General features: G+C 43.4%; 1 protein-coding gene across 1 annotated transcript in view; it reads left to right on the forward strand.

Annotated features, from left to right (window-relative positions):
* The first annotated feature begins 608 nt into the window (after positions 1 to 608).
* Positions 609 to 15365, forward strand: part of FNBP4 (formin binding protein 4) — a 30388-nt gene continuing 15631 nt past the window's right edge. The window contains 10 exon segments of the mRNA XM_053282285.1: positions 609 to 851; positions 4619 to 4711; positions 6028 to 6164; positions 6431 to 6614; positions 6895 to 7042; positions 7117 to 7237; positions 10283 to 10624; positions 13029 to 13227; positions 13586 to 13710; positions 14820 to 14924. Of these exon segments, the coding sequence (XP_053138260.1) occupies positions 728 to 851; positions 4619 to 4711; positions 6028 to 6164; positions 6431 to 6614; positions 6895 to 7042; positions 7117 to 7237; positions 10283 to 10624; positions 13029 to 13227; positions 13586 to 13710; positions 14820 to 14924 (1578 nt within the window). The 5' untranslated portion in view covers positions 609 to 727.

Raw genomic sequence — 15365 nt, forward strand, 5'->3', positions numbered from 1 at the left:
CGACAAATAAATTAATATAAACTGCTCCTATACACCAATGAATGCACCACTGAGAGATCTTAAATGCCAAGTTGAAGACAGCTCGTTCTGGAGAGAATCTACCTTTGTGGTCGCTAAGAGGCGACAGTGACACCGACTTGACAGCACTTACTTAATCGATCCTATTGCTGCTGCATTGTCATTGCTGTTTCGCTCTATATGAGCTTTTAAGAAGTTGCCGACGTTTGTACTGGCTGTGGCAAGCCTCGACGACAAACCGCCAGCGCCACGCGAAGTCTAAATAATGACCCCTTCACACAAACAACTTCTACAGGGCGTCTGTCTGGAAACGTTTATTTTGAAAGACCTACATTCCGACGCTCTCAAACGTTTAAACACAAGCACGTAAAACGCTAAAGGGTCTTAAACAGCAAAAACGACATCCAGGCACCACAAATGCAAACCAAATGGAAAGCCAAAATCCAGGCGCGTGAGGGCAAGGGCCAGGACGGCTCCGCGGCGCGCCCCCCCATCCCGCTCCGCCCGAGTCGAGTCGCGCCTGACTGGCGGGCCCGGGTCACCGGTGGAGGAGCAGGCCCCGCCCCACCATCCCGGCTCTCCTTGCGCCCCCGCCGCGCCCCGCCCTCCGCTCTGGCAGGCCCCGGCTCTTCTGCGAGTCGTTCCGCGCTTGTCTTCGGTCTCTCTCTCGGCGGCGCGCGGGGAGGCCGGTGAGGCTTCGCCGACTTCGATGGGGAAGAAGTCGCGGGCTGTGCCGGCGGGTCGGCGGCCCATCCTCCAGCTCTCGCCGCCGGGGCCTCGTGGGGGCCGGGAAGAAGCGGCGCTGGGCGATGGGGACTCGGCGTCGGAAGCGGGTGAGGGCGTAGGCGGGTAGTGCAGGCCGCGCGGCCTGGAGGGCTGTCAGGGCGGCCGCGCGGCACCGCGGTGGGTCGTTATAACCTGTGTCTTTCTTCTTGTTTCTCCTGCCAAAATGGATGCTCGGCCTAGCGAGCCTTTCCAGCTCTGATCTTCGGTGTTTCGGGTCCGAAGGAGGAGCTCTTTTTCTCGCTGTTTATTAGCCGCCCGGCGCGCCTCTCTTTCTCTCTCTCCCCCCCCCCGCCAACTCCCCCCGTAGTTTGCGTTGGCTGTTAAAAGTCTTAGAATTGTGGCTGCTGACTCCCCCCGCGCAGGAATCAGACACCTCTGTACTCCTGAGCATCGTTTCTAGCAGCTGCGTATCCACTCCTGATAGTAACTGACCTGATCATGGTTACCTTTGTTATGAGGTTCTCCTAGCACCCCACCCCACGCCCGACTGCTCAGTGAAGAAGCAGGGCGTCTTACTCCCATGATACAAATAAAAACTGAGGCGGAGAGACCAGGACTTGCACAACAACTCTCGGTAACTCTATATTGGTAGGCTTTCTACCTTAATTTCTGCGCACTCTGACTTACCACTTTGGTTCTTGCTGGTGGTATTATTTTAATCTAGACAGTGCAACCGGGTGGTGTGTTTTAAAGGGTCAGTTTAAGGGTCAGACTGTGCTCCCTAAATAATGACCTTTTCAATGGACATCCTTGGGCAATCACTTTATCTTAAACCCACAAAAATATGTGGGTGGTGTCCCCCAGCCCCATCTGTGCTAATGGGGCAAGTCTGCTGTACCGGAGATACATGTCTCAATTCTGGATCAGTCTTGTGTAACTTTCAGAGTGCTTAGTCCCTGCGTGACCTTTTAGTTTGAGATGATGCTGTTTCACTAGGGATGTGTGTAGTGATGTAATGTGGCCACACAGTTGCCCTAGTGTTGCTCTAGTGTTGCTAGTTAACGTGGTAGAATGGAAGCATTAGCAGGGCTCACGAAATCCACTAGTCTACTTGTCTGTGACAAGCGAAAAATGATGCCTGATGAGTGAAAAAATTCTGATGAATAATGTACCGACGTGGCTCAACGAGTAAAAAAAAGTCCGGCTGGTGAGCAGAGTCAACATTTCTTGATGCCTGAGCATTATATATGTTTGGAGGATGCTGCTGGCTCCAAGTTACTCTTCAGGTCCTGACATCTGCTCAGTATAATTCAGATTGTGACTGTGTGGCTCCCCTGATTCTTGGGTGCCTTTAATCAAGTTTGTTTTCTGCATTACACCAATATCCTGCCCAGTGTCCAGGCAGTTCCCATCAAGACACCAACCAGACCTGCTTGGTTTCAAGAAGGTTGCTGTATATTGCATGTCTACAAACTGTGCACTAGGACACCTAGTTTGACATCTAAAATGGATGATGTTGCCATGTACAGAAACATCTATGTACAGCTGAATCTGTAGCTCATGTGTAGGAAAATTCTGCCAAGATTTCCATAAGAAAGATGTATAGCTATGTGCTCCACAGTTGAGATTTAATTGCAAGATTCTGGGCTGGGCTGTGTTTTTGTGGGTACTGATATTACGTTGTAAAGCACCATGTACTATTGATGCTATAGAAATAAAGACTATGCATGTACAAAAGACAGATTGTGTTGCAGAGACACTTGTTCACAGGGAGTAGCTGCTATGCAAACAATGCTGGGTAGCATTTCTTTTTCTTCTGAGTATGTAAAGGCCTTTCCAGACTATTGTTAGCATAGCTTTTCTTAGTATTTGCCCTAGTTGCTAGCTGATCTTGTTAATGTCTTCTCCTTTCTGTCTCCTAGTAATGGGTTGTAGTGGGAAGGGAAGAGAGAACAGCTTGGCCACACTTGCCAGTATTTTTTTTTTCTTTTTAAAAGGATGGATAAGTGCTCCAGTGCTGACTGCCCAGTGAGGGAATGCACATCAGCAAGGAAACTTCATAAAAATTGAGTAAATGTTCCTGACATGTGGAACAGTTCAGGGAGTGAATGTAGTCATACCACATTTAAAACCTTTTTTAGAAAACTAGAAGCAGATTTGATTTAAAACTTTTTAGAAGATTAGAACCAGAGTGGTTTGGTGCTGTTGTAGTATATTTGAGGTAACATGTCATCAATAAAGACATACAGAATGTTCACAGAAAAGCATAGGTGTGGAATTTTGTGTCCTTTGTCATTAGTGGTATTACAGGCACTACCCAGTAACTAGCGTGAACACATTTCTATGTCAGACCTTGCCAAATTTTCTTTGAATCTTGGAGCCAGACATGACCAATTTAGAGGATTTAGTGATTGACGTTGTGGAGGGGATGATAAATGGGCTTCTCTTTGTCCCCTTTACAGCTAACATAGTTGGAACAGAAACAGGGGTGCCTGGGTCAACTAAATATTGTATACATTACTCTTACTTCTGAATTTCTTAGTCTTGATGCCATGATTATATTTCTAGATGCCATGGCAGCCTGGCACCTGGGATTTGTCAAGCCATGTAGAAAATAACAGTGTACTCTCTAGCTGAGGCAAGAATTATATTTCCCTCACAATAAAATACTGTGATATGAATGCTGGGGAAACGAGGGAAGGATCCTGTGCACTAAATTAATAACAGCTGCTTGTGACTGCACTTTAAACTTTTTCTGAAGAAGTCCTTTGCAGTTATCAGAGTAGTGCAAGATGCTTCTGCCAAAAATATTGTGTTAGGTTTGTGCATAACTTTGGCCATTACTGCTTGGAACAGGCTGCTGCTGTCTCAAAGACTGATTTAAAAACACAGTGTAGGGGTTTATGCGCTAAATGCAGTGTTGCTTTGGGCTGTATATTATTCCATTGTGCCTAAGTGTATGTTGTCTTATCCCTTGGCAATGTTTGTTGAATACGTATAGTAATTAAATGTTCCATTGACTGTCCTTGCCAATAAAACATAGATTATATAGTTGTACTTTTTGAATTACTTGGGGGGTGGAGGTGGTAGAAATCTGCATTTTCTGTTTTTCTACAAGAGGAGACGCACAATAAATGGAGTAGCAAGATTTAGTTGGTTTAATCAATAGAATATTAAATTAAAGCTTTAAAGTTTGTTTGAATTGGTGTGGGCAGATTTTAATTGGTAGAGCTGCAAATTAACAGCAGACCTTTAAAGCTCATTTTGATTCAAAAATTTTACTATAATAGGGAATAAAAAAGATGGCATTTTCCTTTTAACAACTTGATTAAACTGAGCAGTCTTGTCCACCAATACTATGATCAATTGTTCTAGGTGGAGACAGTGAGATGGAGGGAGGAAATTTGTCTGTCCCTTGTTGCTACTCCTTGCATGAGTCTCTGTGTTCACCTTCACTTTTAATATTTTCCCACTCTTTAGATGATTAAACTGCTAGAAACCTGAATATTCTGTTTGTTTTAATTGTATGTAAACTGTTTTGAGAGACTTTGGCAGTATACAAATGAATCAAATAATAAATTGCACAGCAAAGTTTCTAAAACTGCTATTACTTTCCCAAACACCCTTATATGAAGCTTGCCCTAGAATATATATTTTATAAAGGAGCCTGTCATTGTATCATAACAGCAAGATGCCTTTTGTTCTTGTAAGCAGTAATAAAAAGTCACAAAACACACCTAGTTCCTGTGGTCACTAAGATACCCCAGTTATTTTACTGTTCTCCAAATAAGTGGATAAGTGTATTCATTTTCCTATCTTATTAGCTTCTCTGCTTTGCTAATCCTTCTGAAGTGTTTACATTTGACTTTTTCAGATGAATTTGAGGTGACTGAAGAGGCTCCAAGGACAGCTCCAAACCCACCCCAAGCTAGCATGCCTGTTGGGCCTGTAGCTGTCAAACCAACAGGTACAACCCTTCTCATTTTCTCTTAGGGTACCCTAATTTGTGGTTATGAAGGTCAAGTTGCTGGCATGCTGCACTGTAACAGGAATGCAAAGAATTTTGTGTGTGGTAGATACCTTAATTGCTTATTGGCAAACGATTTTGTCTTGGAAACATCTGAGATATCTTTCTGTTCTTGTTGGAGGATTTTGTAGAAGTCTGGTTTGATTTGAGGTGTTCCTACTATATAACTAGATGAAATTAAAAACATTAGTCTGAAATCAGTGCAGTCTTTTATACAGAAAAACGTTTCCGTCAACTTATATTTAACTGTACATCATCTCTTTAAAACTGCATGCCTACCATTTGCGTTCCTAGATATTTGTATGAAGCTGCTCCCTGAAAATCGGGGTAGATGAGCTATACATTCTTTCTGTGAAAAGAGTAATGTTCCAGGGCTGCTTTCATATAATAATGATAAAGCCAACTACTTGGATAACAAAAGATTTATCAAGCATAGTTCCCTCTGTTAAATTGGAATCTGCAAATTCTGATTTCCAAACTCCTTGGTATATCCCAGAAGCACCACAAATGTTTGTTTGCCAATGCAAATTGCTTTGTTTGGTTTAGATTTGTAACTTAGCAATTACAAACTCCTGCTAACTGGGCAAAGAGGCACCTTTTCAATGTGGTGATTCTCTTTATTTAGCAGGGGGAAAGTAATTGGCCCTATCCATCCCCAGCACAGTACCTCCAGTGACTGTTGCTGTTGTCTATCTTATGTTTCTTTTTAGATTACGAGCCCTTTGGGGACAGGGATCCATCTTATTTTTATTTATTTATTTCTCTATGTAAACCGCTTTGGAAACGTTAGTTGAAAAGCAGTATATAAGCAGTAGCAGTTGTTGTTGTTAGTATGAGGTCAAGTACGATGAAGCCCTAATTTTAAGTAGATCTGTCTGCTAAATGCCACACATTCCTCTTTTGGGGCCTTCTAGCTTTGCCAATAGACCTGTATGTGTGCAATTTTGTGTTTTCTCATCCTTGGTGGGTGATAGCCTGGAGAGATCTATTGTCTTTTAGGCTAGATGTGTGTTGAAGGACTGCAAGGTGCCTTTAGGATGCCTGAAAAATTTCTAGTTGCACTGCCAAGTACTATGGAGTTACTTTTGAGGCATTTCTTTTATCAGTGCTATATATGCAGATGGGTTCACATTATTCCTTATTTAGCATGAGAGGATGTCTTAATATTCCACCTAAATGACTTATCTTGTGATGATTATAACACCAAGCTCCTATGGATGTGCTGAGCTATGGCCATGTTTACTTTTTTGTTCTAGGTGGCTTATGTTTGCTCGGCGCCTATGCAGACAGTGATGAAGAAGACAGCGAGGTATCTGAGAAACCAGCACAGCCTGCAGATGCAAATGGCAATAATTCAACAGACATTGATAGCACCCTGGCAAACTTCCTAGCGGTTAGTGGAAATTCTGTTTTGGTTCAGGAAGTGACTTGCCTTTTTTTTTAATTGGAGCAGAATGCATGGGAAAATGCTCCTTGGAACTGCCTTGCAAGTTCCAAGGCAGATAGAAAATGGGTAAGAATTGGTGCTGAATGGAGAGATGTGTGTGTAAGGATACAGGATAAAGGAGTTCAGATCTTTGCCTCTGTGGCTGAGCAACTTCTCTTTCTAGATAGTGTTTGAATAAAATTTCTTATTTGTCTTGTGTCTACTTTTAAAAGGAAATAGATGCAATTACAGCTCCTTCCCAGCCTGCTGAGGCTACTGTTCCCTCCAGTGCTCCACCTCCAACTCCTCCACGCCCAGAGCCAAAGGAATCTGCCACCAGTCAGGTTTTGGCTACTGCAAATGGAACAGATCAGGCAGCAGAGTGGCAGTACGACACTCAGTGTTCACTGGCAGGAGGTGAGCTGATGATAGTAACTTATTGCTGTTGCATAGCGGTCTCTTGAAATGAGTGCTGGTGACATAGCAAGATCAAGTTCCCATCTTTTTTCCATTTGATTGAAGAGAGTTTGTTGATGTGTGAAGATGAAAGTAAGAACAGGCTAATCTGTTCAGGGTTATGCCGCTCACAGATTAGTAAAGGCAGCTGGTGAATGTCATGAGGATTAAAAACTTGAGATTGAAGGAAGAGATAACCCAGATAGGACTTGCTCATTGCAATTTTGCCTCTTTCCTACAGTGGGAGTTGAGATGGGAGACTGGCAGGAAGTTTGGGATGAGAATACAGGCTGCTACTATTACTGGAACACTCAAACTAACGAGGTTACTTGGGAACTACCCCAGTATCTTGCAACACAAGTGCAGGGCCTCCAACCTTACCAGCACAGGTAAGAATGGCATTCAGATACAGACTGAATGGAAGATCTTTGCACTTCCCTTACTAAATATCCTGTTCTGTTAGTTCTGTAACAGAGCCTGATGAGAACTACCTGATGGCTGCAGACCTAAGCTCCCAGGGAAAAGCTGCTGCTACTGGCAGTACTGGACATAGGACAGCACTTCTGAAGCGTGAGCTGAAGAAGGTTAATATCCTCTTGACCAGCTTAAAGTACACATTTCTTTTCTAAATGTGGTCTGTTCACTGTAATTACTACTACTACTATATTATTTCTTCTCTGAACTTCTACTTTCAGCCTGTATGTAACGCACAAAGGTAACAGTAATAAGGAAACGGGTAGCAGCACTGGTCTTGGCAAAGTTTATGCCTTACAGCAAATAACTTTAATGTAAGGCATACACTTAGCAAAGACTATTTCTATATTTGGATGTTAGTGTGTTTCAGTCAATCCAGCTACTAAAAATTACTAGCATGGATTACTCCACTGAACCCAGTATCCTGTATGAATTGGGAGTATCAGCTAGTGCTGTATGTGTCACTTAGCAGAATAACCTGAGGAAACAAGTTGCTTTGTTTCAGCAGATAGTAGCAAGCAGGACATGAAAAACATCCCTTCCCTGTGTTGTTCTTTGTGTGCATCTAACTGTGCTATTAGGATATTCTTATGTTCTCCTTGATTACATCAGAATTCCATGTCTTGATTACTCTGGAGTTTTGTCTAGCTCACATTTTTTAGGACAGTTACTGTCACAAGCTTTGTCAAGATTCACACGACATATTTTCTTGAGTATCTTGTTCTACTTCTTCTTCCTAACTTAACTGTGCGCCCCACCCTGTTCTTTTGACACTTGCCCAACTTGACTTATCTCATCTGATAATCATATTATCAGAGAGGGTCTGGTAAATATTATAAATACTTCTCTGAGGGAGTGTAGGATGCCTCTTTGTCTTGAGGCTGCTATTGGACCACTTTTGAAGAAAGCTGCACTGGGTCAGTGTGACTCTGCTGATCCTTTTGGATCTCTTTGCGGCTTTCAATACCATGGACCATGGTATCCTTCTGGACTGCCTGAGGGCGGGTGGGATTGGGTGGCACTGTTTTACAGTGGTTCTGCTCTTACCTCTCTGATAGATTCCAGATGGTGTCGGTTGGAGATTGCTGCTCTGCAAAGAGAGAACTAAAGTGTGGAGTTCCACAAGGCTCCATACTGTCTCCAATGCTCTTTAACATCTACATGAAACCACTGGGAGAGATCATCAGGAGTAGTGATATGCACGGAACCTCAGAGGTGCGGTTCAATGCTGGTGTGTGTGCCTCTTTAAGGGCAGGGGAGGGTGCACTTACCCCTCTCGCCACTTTCCCCCCGCTGGCGCTCCATTTTTGGCAAAATCCATGGGGTGGCAGCGTACTTCCCTGCTGCCCCTTCCCCCGTTCTTGGCCGGAAGTATCACCTGCACGTGCGCTACGGGTGCACATTCAGGCGATACTTCAAGCCAAGAATGGGGGAAGGGGAGGCAGGGAAGTATGCTGCTGCCCCATGGATTTTGCTAAAAATGGAGCGCCAGCGGGGGGAAAGCAACGGGAGGGGTAAGTGCACCCTCCCCCGCCCTTAAAGAGGCACCCCACCCCCAGCGTAGAACCTTCGAGCCGGCACTGCCTTTGAACCGGTTTGGAGGCCTTTAGAATGGCCTCTGGACCAGTTTGTGCCTATCCCTAATCAGGAGGTTTGGTGCAGGGTGTTATCATTATGCCGATGACACCTGGATCTACTTCTCCATGTTGACCTCATCAGGAAATGGCATGTCTTCCCTAAATGCCTCCTGGAGGTGGTAATGGGCTGGATGAAGGATAACAAACTGAAGTTGAATCCAAATAAGATGGAGGTACTGACAGTGGGGGGTCGGGACCCAAGAGATGGTTTAGATCTGCCTGTCCTGCATGTGGTTACACTCCCCCTGAAAGATCAGGTACGTAGCTTGGAGTGCTCCTGGACCCAAAGCTCTCCCTGGTTTCTCAGGTTGAGGCGATGGCCAGGATCACTTTTTATTAGCTTTGGCTGGTACATCAGCTACGTCAAGTTCTAGAGGTAAACGATCTTACAACAGTGGTATATATGCTGGTAAGCTCCAGGCTTGACTACTGTAATGCACTCTGCATGGAGCTGCCTTTGTAAGTAGTCATGAAACTACAATTGGTACAATTGTGGCAGCCAGGTCGGTCTCTGGGGCAACACAAAGGGACCATATAACACCAGTTCTGAAAGAACTGCAGTGGCTGCCAATGTGTTTCCGGGTGAAATACAGAGTGCTGGTTATTACCCTTAACATCTTGGGTCCAGACTATTTAAGAGAGCACCTCCTTTGTCATGAACCCTGCTGCCTGTTACGATCTTCTGGAGAGGTTCTGTTACAGTTGCCACCGACTCGTTTGGTGGCAACACAGGACCGGGCTTTCCAGGGCTTTGGAATATGCTCCTGCGGAAATAAGAGCATCTCCTTTTCTGTTTTTAGGAAGACCCTCAAGACTCCTGTTCTCACAAGCTTTTAATTAGAATTAATTTTAATAATTTGTTTTAATAGCTGTTTTGTACTATTTGTATTATATGTCATGTATTTTAATCTATGTTGACTTTGAAATATTTTAAATTTTATACACCGCCTAGAGATATACATACCAGGCAGTATAGAAATATGATAAATAATAACACCCATTTTGTAGAAAAGAATTCTGCATACTTGAGATGACATCTTCACAGGAATTGGTTACTTGAATCACTCTCTTTGATAGCAGTGAAGTGGAGATGGTGGCAGCAGTAGCAGTGATGGGAGAAGGGATCTTTAAATATGAGTGGCAGCTGCAGGGCCCTGTTCAGCGTGGAGATACACAAAAAAATGAGAGAAAGCAGCCAGACAACTAGAGGCGAGCAAGAATGGGAAAGTTATTCTCTGATGCATTAAGATCCCATACGGCAAGGTCTTCTGATAATTGAAATGACCAATCTCCTAAGGAGACCTTGTCCCACATTTGCATCCTTGCACCCGAATGTGGCATATGTGGCTGATGCTGAAGGACCAGAATTTCTGAAATAGCCTCACAACTCATTAGTCATGTACATTCTAGTAGTCCTTATAACTGTAACAGATATTTGAATGTTGTTTGTAATTAGCTCTAGGAAGCTAACAACTTGGTTCAAATTTCCATTTTAATGAAAATTCGTTGACGTAACAGGAAGTGAATGAAGGTATCCAGGCGCTTTCGAGCAACGAGGAAGAGAAAAAAGGAGTGGCTGCATCACTGCTGGCTCCATTACTTCCTGAGGTGGTGAAAGAGGAAGAGGAGCGTTGGAGGAGGAAGGTTATCTGTAAGGAGGAGGTGGAGCCTTTGATGGAAGAAGATGTAGCAGCAGAGCAAGCAGCAACTGTTTCTGAGCAGCAGCTAGAAGGTGACAGAGATGCTGGGGAAGACCCTTCTCAGGAAGACCTGTGTAGTGTGGTCCAATCAGGGGAGAGTGCAGAGGAGGAAGAGGAGCAGGATACTCTTGAGCTGGAGATGGTATTGGAGAGGAAGAAGGTGAGTCCTTTGTATTGAAGATGTGGGAGTGCTTTCCTAATAGGTATCAGATGAGATTTTTGGGTAAGGGAAGAGTGTGCTGCAAAGTCTGCAGTAGAGGAATGACTGGGATGTGACATCTGCTGCCTATCCTTCTACCAAGGCAGGGAGGCCTTATGCAGGAACCTCTTGATACTGGTCATTCCTTCTATTGTAATCTGTCTTGTAACTTAAGGGCACACAGACAAATGTTGAATTCAGCCACTGGGAAAGAAAGTGCTAGCCCTGTCTTTCAAGATATGAAAGAGGTACAGATGCAAGCTTTTCTTGGGAAACCAATCTAAAACTGACCAAGATATATTTTGTAAGAGTGGTATTAAATGAAAGCTTCACACAAGGATTATATTCTATTTCGTACTGGCATGGTATTGACACAGTAGTGGATTGGTCAGTAAGATCTGTCAAAGAATGCTCCAAACTCAAATTTTAGCTTGCACATCATACTTCTATAAGTACTTTGAAGTGTTGGCTTCCTCTGCATCAGTAGTATATGCTGGCAGGGCATAGCTGTATTGTTGTCCATTTTAAAAAAAAACACACACAAAAAAACACCAGACAGCAGAGGAGGAGTGCACAACTATTAAAAAATTTAGGGGTAGCAACTTGCATAATTGCATAGTATTTGGGGGAAGAGAAGAGAGGTAGCATCACTGGCCTGAGCCACTTACAAGCACTACCACCAACACCATCATCCTATTCCACCATACCCACACAAATTGACTTGATAAGTGTTCCATCACTGGGAATTATTCAGTGAGGATTATATAATTTTCAAAGAACATTTGAAAACCCACATCTACAAAATGGTGCAGACATTTGAAGAGCACATAGGACATACAGAGTTGCCTAATTTGTCACTAATTATGTTCTGAGCAATATCTAGTGCCAAGGATGCTTGCATAATTGCATTCCTCATAGTAATAGCAATAGTAATTGTCTTGGTCAGGGCTGCTCAATTTCAGCCTTCCTGCAGATGTTGGCCTACAGCTCTCATAATCCCTAGCTATTAGCCACTGTGACTGGGAATTATGGGAGTTGTAGTCCAAAAACAGCTGGGGGGGGGGCCTAAGTTGAGCAGGCCTGGTCTAGGGAGCGTATTGCTTTTTCCAGACAAATCATTACGGTTAGTGCTGAGAAATAGAACTGTCTTCAGATAGGACTGTGTGGATGGAAGACATGTGGACTTGCCCCCCCCCAATGCATGGGTGTATGGTTTTGCCCCCCAAAAAGATTGTACAGGAGGACCCTGCATCAAGCTACTTGTTGTCTACTCCATATACTTGCTGAGACTGTGTAATCTTCCCTGAAACAATGGACTTCTCTCATTCCACTCCTTTGGCTAGAACTCAGTTTTGAGAGGAAGTTCTCTTTTCAATTTTTTCTTTAAAAAAAGGAAATATCTGGCCTGCCATTGGCCTTTTTATGTGTGACCAATTTCACAGTGAAAGTGCACTTAAATGATACTAATATATGCTTCTATGAGGTAATGGAAAACCACTGCTTTATCCTATCCTTAGAAGATCAGAGGTGGTTTGTGGTATTTTTCCAGTTGTCATATGTAAATACACTTCTTTCGATTGACACAAGATGCTACATAATAGCAAAACTGATACCTGTGCACCCCAAACCTGTTGGTTATTTCAGGATGATGCTTGAAACTTTGTCTTTGGGGTGTTTTCTGCTACTGAGAATCCAACCACTAAACCTGAATGTGCTCTTAACAGGGAAATTTCAAGAAATGGACGTCCAATCTTCTTAAAACTTTTGAGCCTATTATTCCTGACACAATCTCCTTCCAGAGGGTTTACAGTTTATATGTGGATGGATAATGCATGAAAGAGGGAGAATGGTCATGGATTTAAAATGAGCACAGCAGGCATCAGAAGTAAGATAAGACTAAAGCAGTTTAGGAGACCTTTTGGTTTAAGGTGAGGGACGGCTTGTAAGCGGAGAGGCAAATGGCTTGATGGATAGAGGTAGATTATTCTACTCAGGGCTTGACAATTCCCAGGCACCAGCTCACTATGGTGCCCGGAAACTTGTGTGATGCTTATGCCAGGCAATGGATGGATGTGACCAGGAGGAGGAGAAGTGAACAAGGAGGTAGTGGTGAGTTTTTACACCACCTCCTCCTCCTGGTCACATCTGTCCATCATGGCCAGGAGAAGGAGTGAACGAGACAGGAAGTCTACCCCTCCCATGGAGCAGAGGCTGTTGCTTGAGGCAAGCCATGAATACTCGTCACTCAAGGCCTGTTCTAGCTTAGGAGATCAGCATGGTTGAGGATCATGGTGCAGGAATAGTAGGATAGTTTGTTTCTCCGGTAGTGAAATAATGTGATGTGGGTTTGTTTTTGTTTTAATAGGCAGAACTGCGAGCTTTAGAAGAAGGTGATGGGAGTATTTCAGGCTCTAGTCCACTTTCTGATAGGAGTCAGTCAGAAGTAACACAGCGGCTACTACCCAAGCAAGGGAAATGGAAGCTGTTTGGAGTTGCCAGCCCAGAATCCACCAGTAGAGGCTCTAGCAAGACGGGGCAGGAGAGCCCTGAACCTGGGGAAACAGGTGAGTCTGGGTTTGTAGCTCTTCATACTGTCACATCTAGAAATATCAAGGTAGGAGGCTTACATTTTGTAATAAATGTCTGAAATTCTGAAAAAAGATACCTGGTAACAAGATATCAACGGCTGCTCTTCAATCTTTTTTATTTTGCAATAATCTCAATACTGTCTCTTACAAGGCCTCTTCTTGCATCTTTTTTCTCTTTAAAAAAATCTTTGAACATTCAGGATTCTTTTCTGTTTCCCCTCCCCACCCGCTACTGGCAGGTTGTCTGTATCTTACTGACCCATCAATATTAATCACAGAGGTGTGAAAAACTCACAGTGGAGGCTTAGAAACTATTTTCTTGTTTTCTGTTCAGCGGTAAAGGAAGAGCCAGAAGTGGCAGATGATAACTCTGACAATGAGCTGGACACTGAGGAATTACAAGACAAAGTGAAAACACAAGGGGCTTCCAAGGTGGAAGATGAGGAGCAGGACTTAAAGGTGTGTGAGTTAAAGCAGGTGTAAGGCTGTCCTGCAATACTTGGTCAACTAGCATTATTTGAGGTTAGTTCACATGGTTTATGCACACTGGGCTTGCTTTTTCTCTGTCATAAATTGAAATTGCCATGCAGTGATTCATCATGTATACTTGTTTGCTGCATGTCCAAGTGCCAGGTTATCAACCACAGATTTTACAAGAAAGCGACAATTGATCATGGACTAACTAGAACCTGGGCATGCAGTAAATGTATGCACAGCTGGTTGCTGTGCCATGATGCTGACGAGATTGGCAGGAGAAAAGTCAGTTTGGTTTGAAAAAAGCTCCCCTTTCCTCCTCTGTGATATGAATTGACCCTTAGATTCCCATCCAAGCTTAACCTTGCCTAGGGGAGTTCAAAGCTTTGCAGCATATTATGCAGAGTGTCTTTGAAACTCTGATAGGTTTTGATTATTCTTTAGGGCTGTTTCTCATGCTGCTTTTTACTGAAACCTTAATACTTGTGTCAGTGTCACTATCACAGTGTCACAGTCCTCAGTGTTCACATAAATGGGGTCCGTGCCTGTGCAGTAGCCCCAGTCAGGATGAGTTTCTTTCTCTCTTGTGTTTCAGTGCTAATTTTCCATAAGTCTGGCACCACTATCTTAAGATGTATGTTGGAAACAGTATTTAGTTATACGTCTTTGAATGTTCCCCAGACCCATTACCCCTGGCTTTAAGTGCTGCTTTTAGAAAACATTAGTTTGGGACAACTTCCTTTTGTGTTTGTGCAAGACAGTAGATTTTCAGTGGCTGCATTGTACATATGGGTTAAAGACAGAAGATCTTTAATGTTGGCTTGACAGAATGATCAAAGTAATCCATCAGAATAGCTGATGGCGAGTATGCTTCTTGCATTTGGCTAGAATTGATCTGTTTGCTATCTTCATTAGCATTAGCCACAACATTTTGCCAATTATTGCTCCAATCATATATCTTGTTGAAACAATATATTGTTTCAATATCTTCCTATATTCAGAGACATTCAAAACTTCAGAGACAGTTTTGCAATAGCCTTGTGCATTGTGACTGACAAGAAATTCTTGACCTCTTGCATGCCTTACTTTGGCAGTTTCAGATTGGAGAGCTGGCCAACATGTTGATAAGCAAGCTGGAGTTCTTGGGCATCAGTAGACAATCCATCTCTAACTTCCACATGCTACTGTTGCAGACTGAGGTACCTAAATTTTACCTTTTATTGAAAATTATGGAATATAAGGAGCCAAACAACTGGCATCATTGCAGTGTGATGAGAATGAATCTAGCAAGTTTAAGTACTGTGGCATGGACAGCAGGCTCTCTTTCCTGTCTCCTCCCCTACTGCCCAGCTGAGTGATTTAAAAGACCTTTTTGGTCTGTGCCTAATCTGATCATATTCTGTTGGTTTAGTGCTGCTTCCTATTATGAGGAGCTAGTCTTGTTTGGAACTATAGAGTGCATTGAAACGTGGCATGCATGAGGCCTATTGTCTACAGGTGTTTCTTTCTCCCTACTTGTTGCCATTCAGTGGTCCAGACACTGAGGTGCTCTAGAAGGCAGGTTTTTCATCCCAAATAATGGCTGGGCTGAGGGCTAGATTTGAAGATGCCTCAGACCTCCTCCTTAGAACTAGTCTTTC

Source organism: Hemicordylus capensis, chromosome 1, assembly GCF_027244095.1.
Source record: "Hemicordylus capensis ecotype Gifberg chromosome 1, rHemCap1.1.pri, whole genome shotgun sequence".
Lineage (NCBI taxonomy): Eukaryota > Metazoa > Chordata > Lepidosauria > Squamata > Cordylidae > Hemicordylus > Hemicordylus capensis.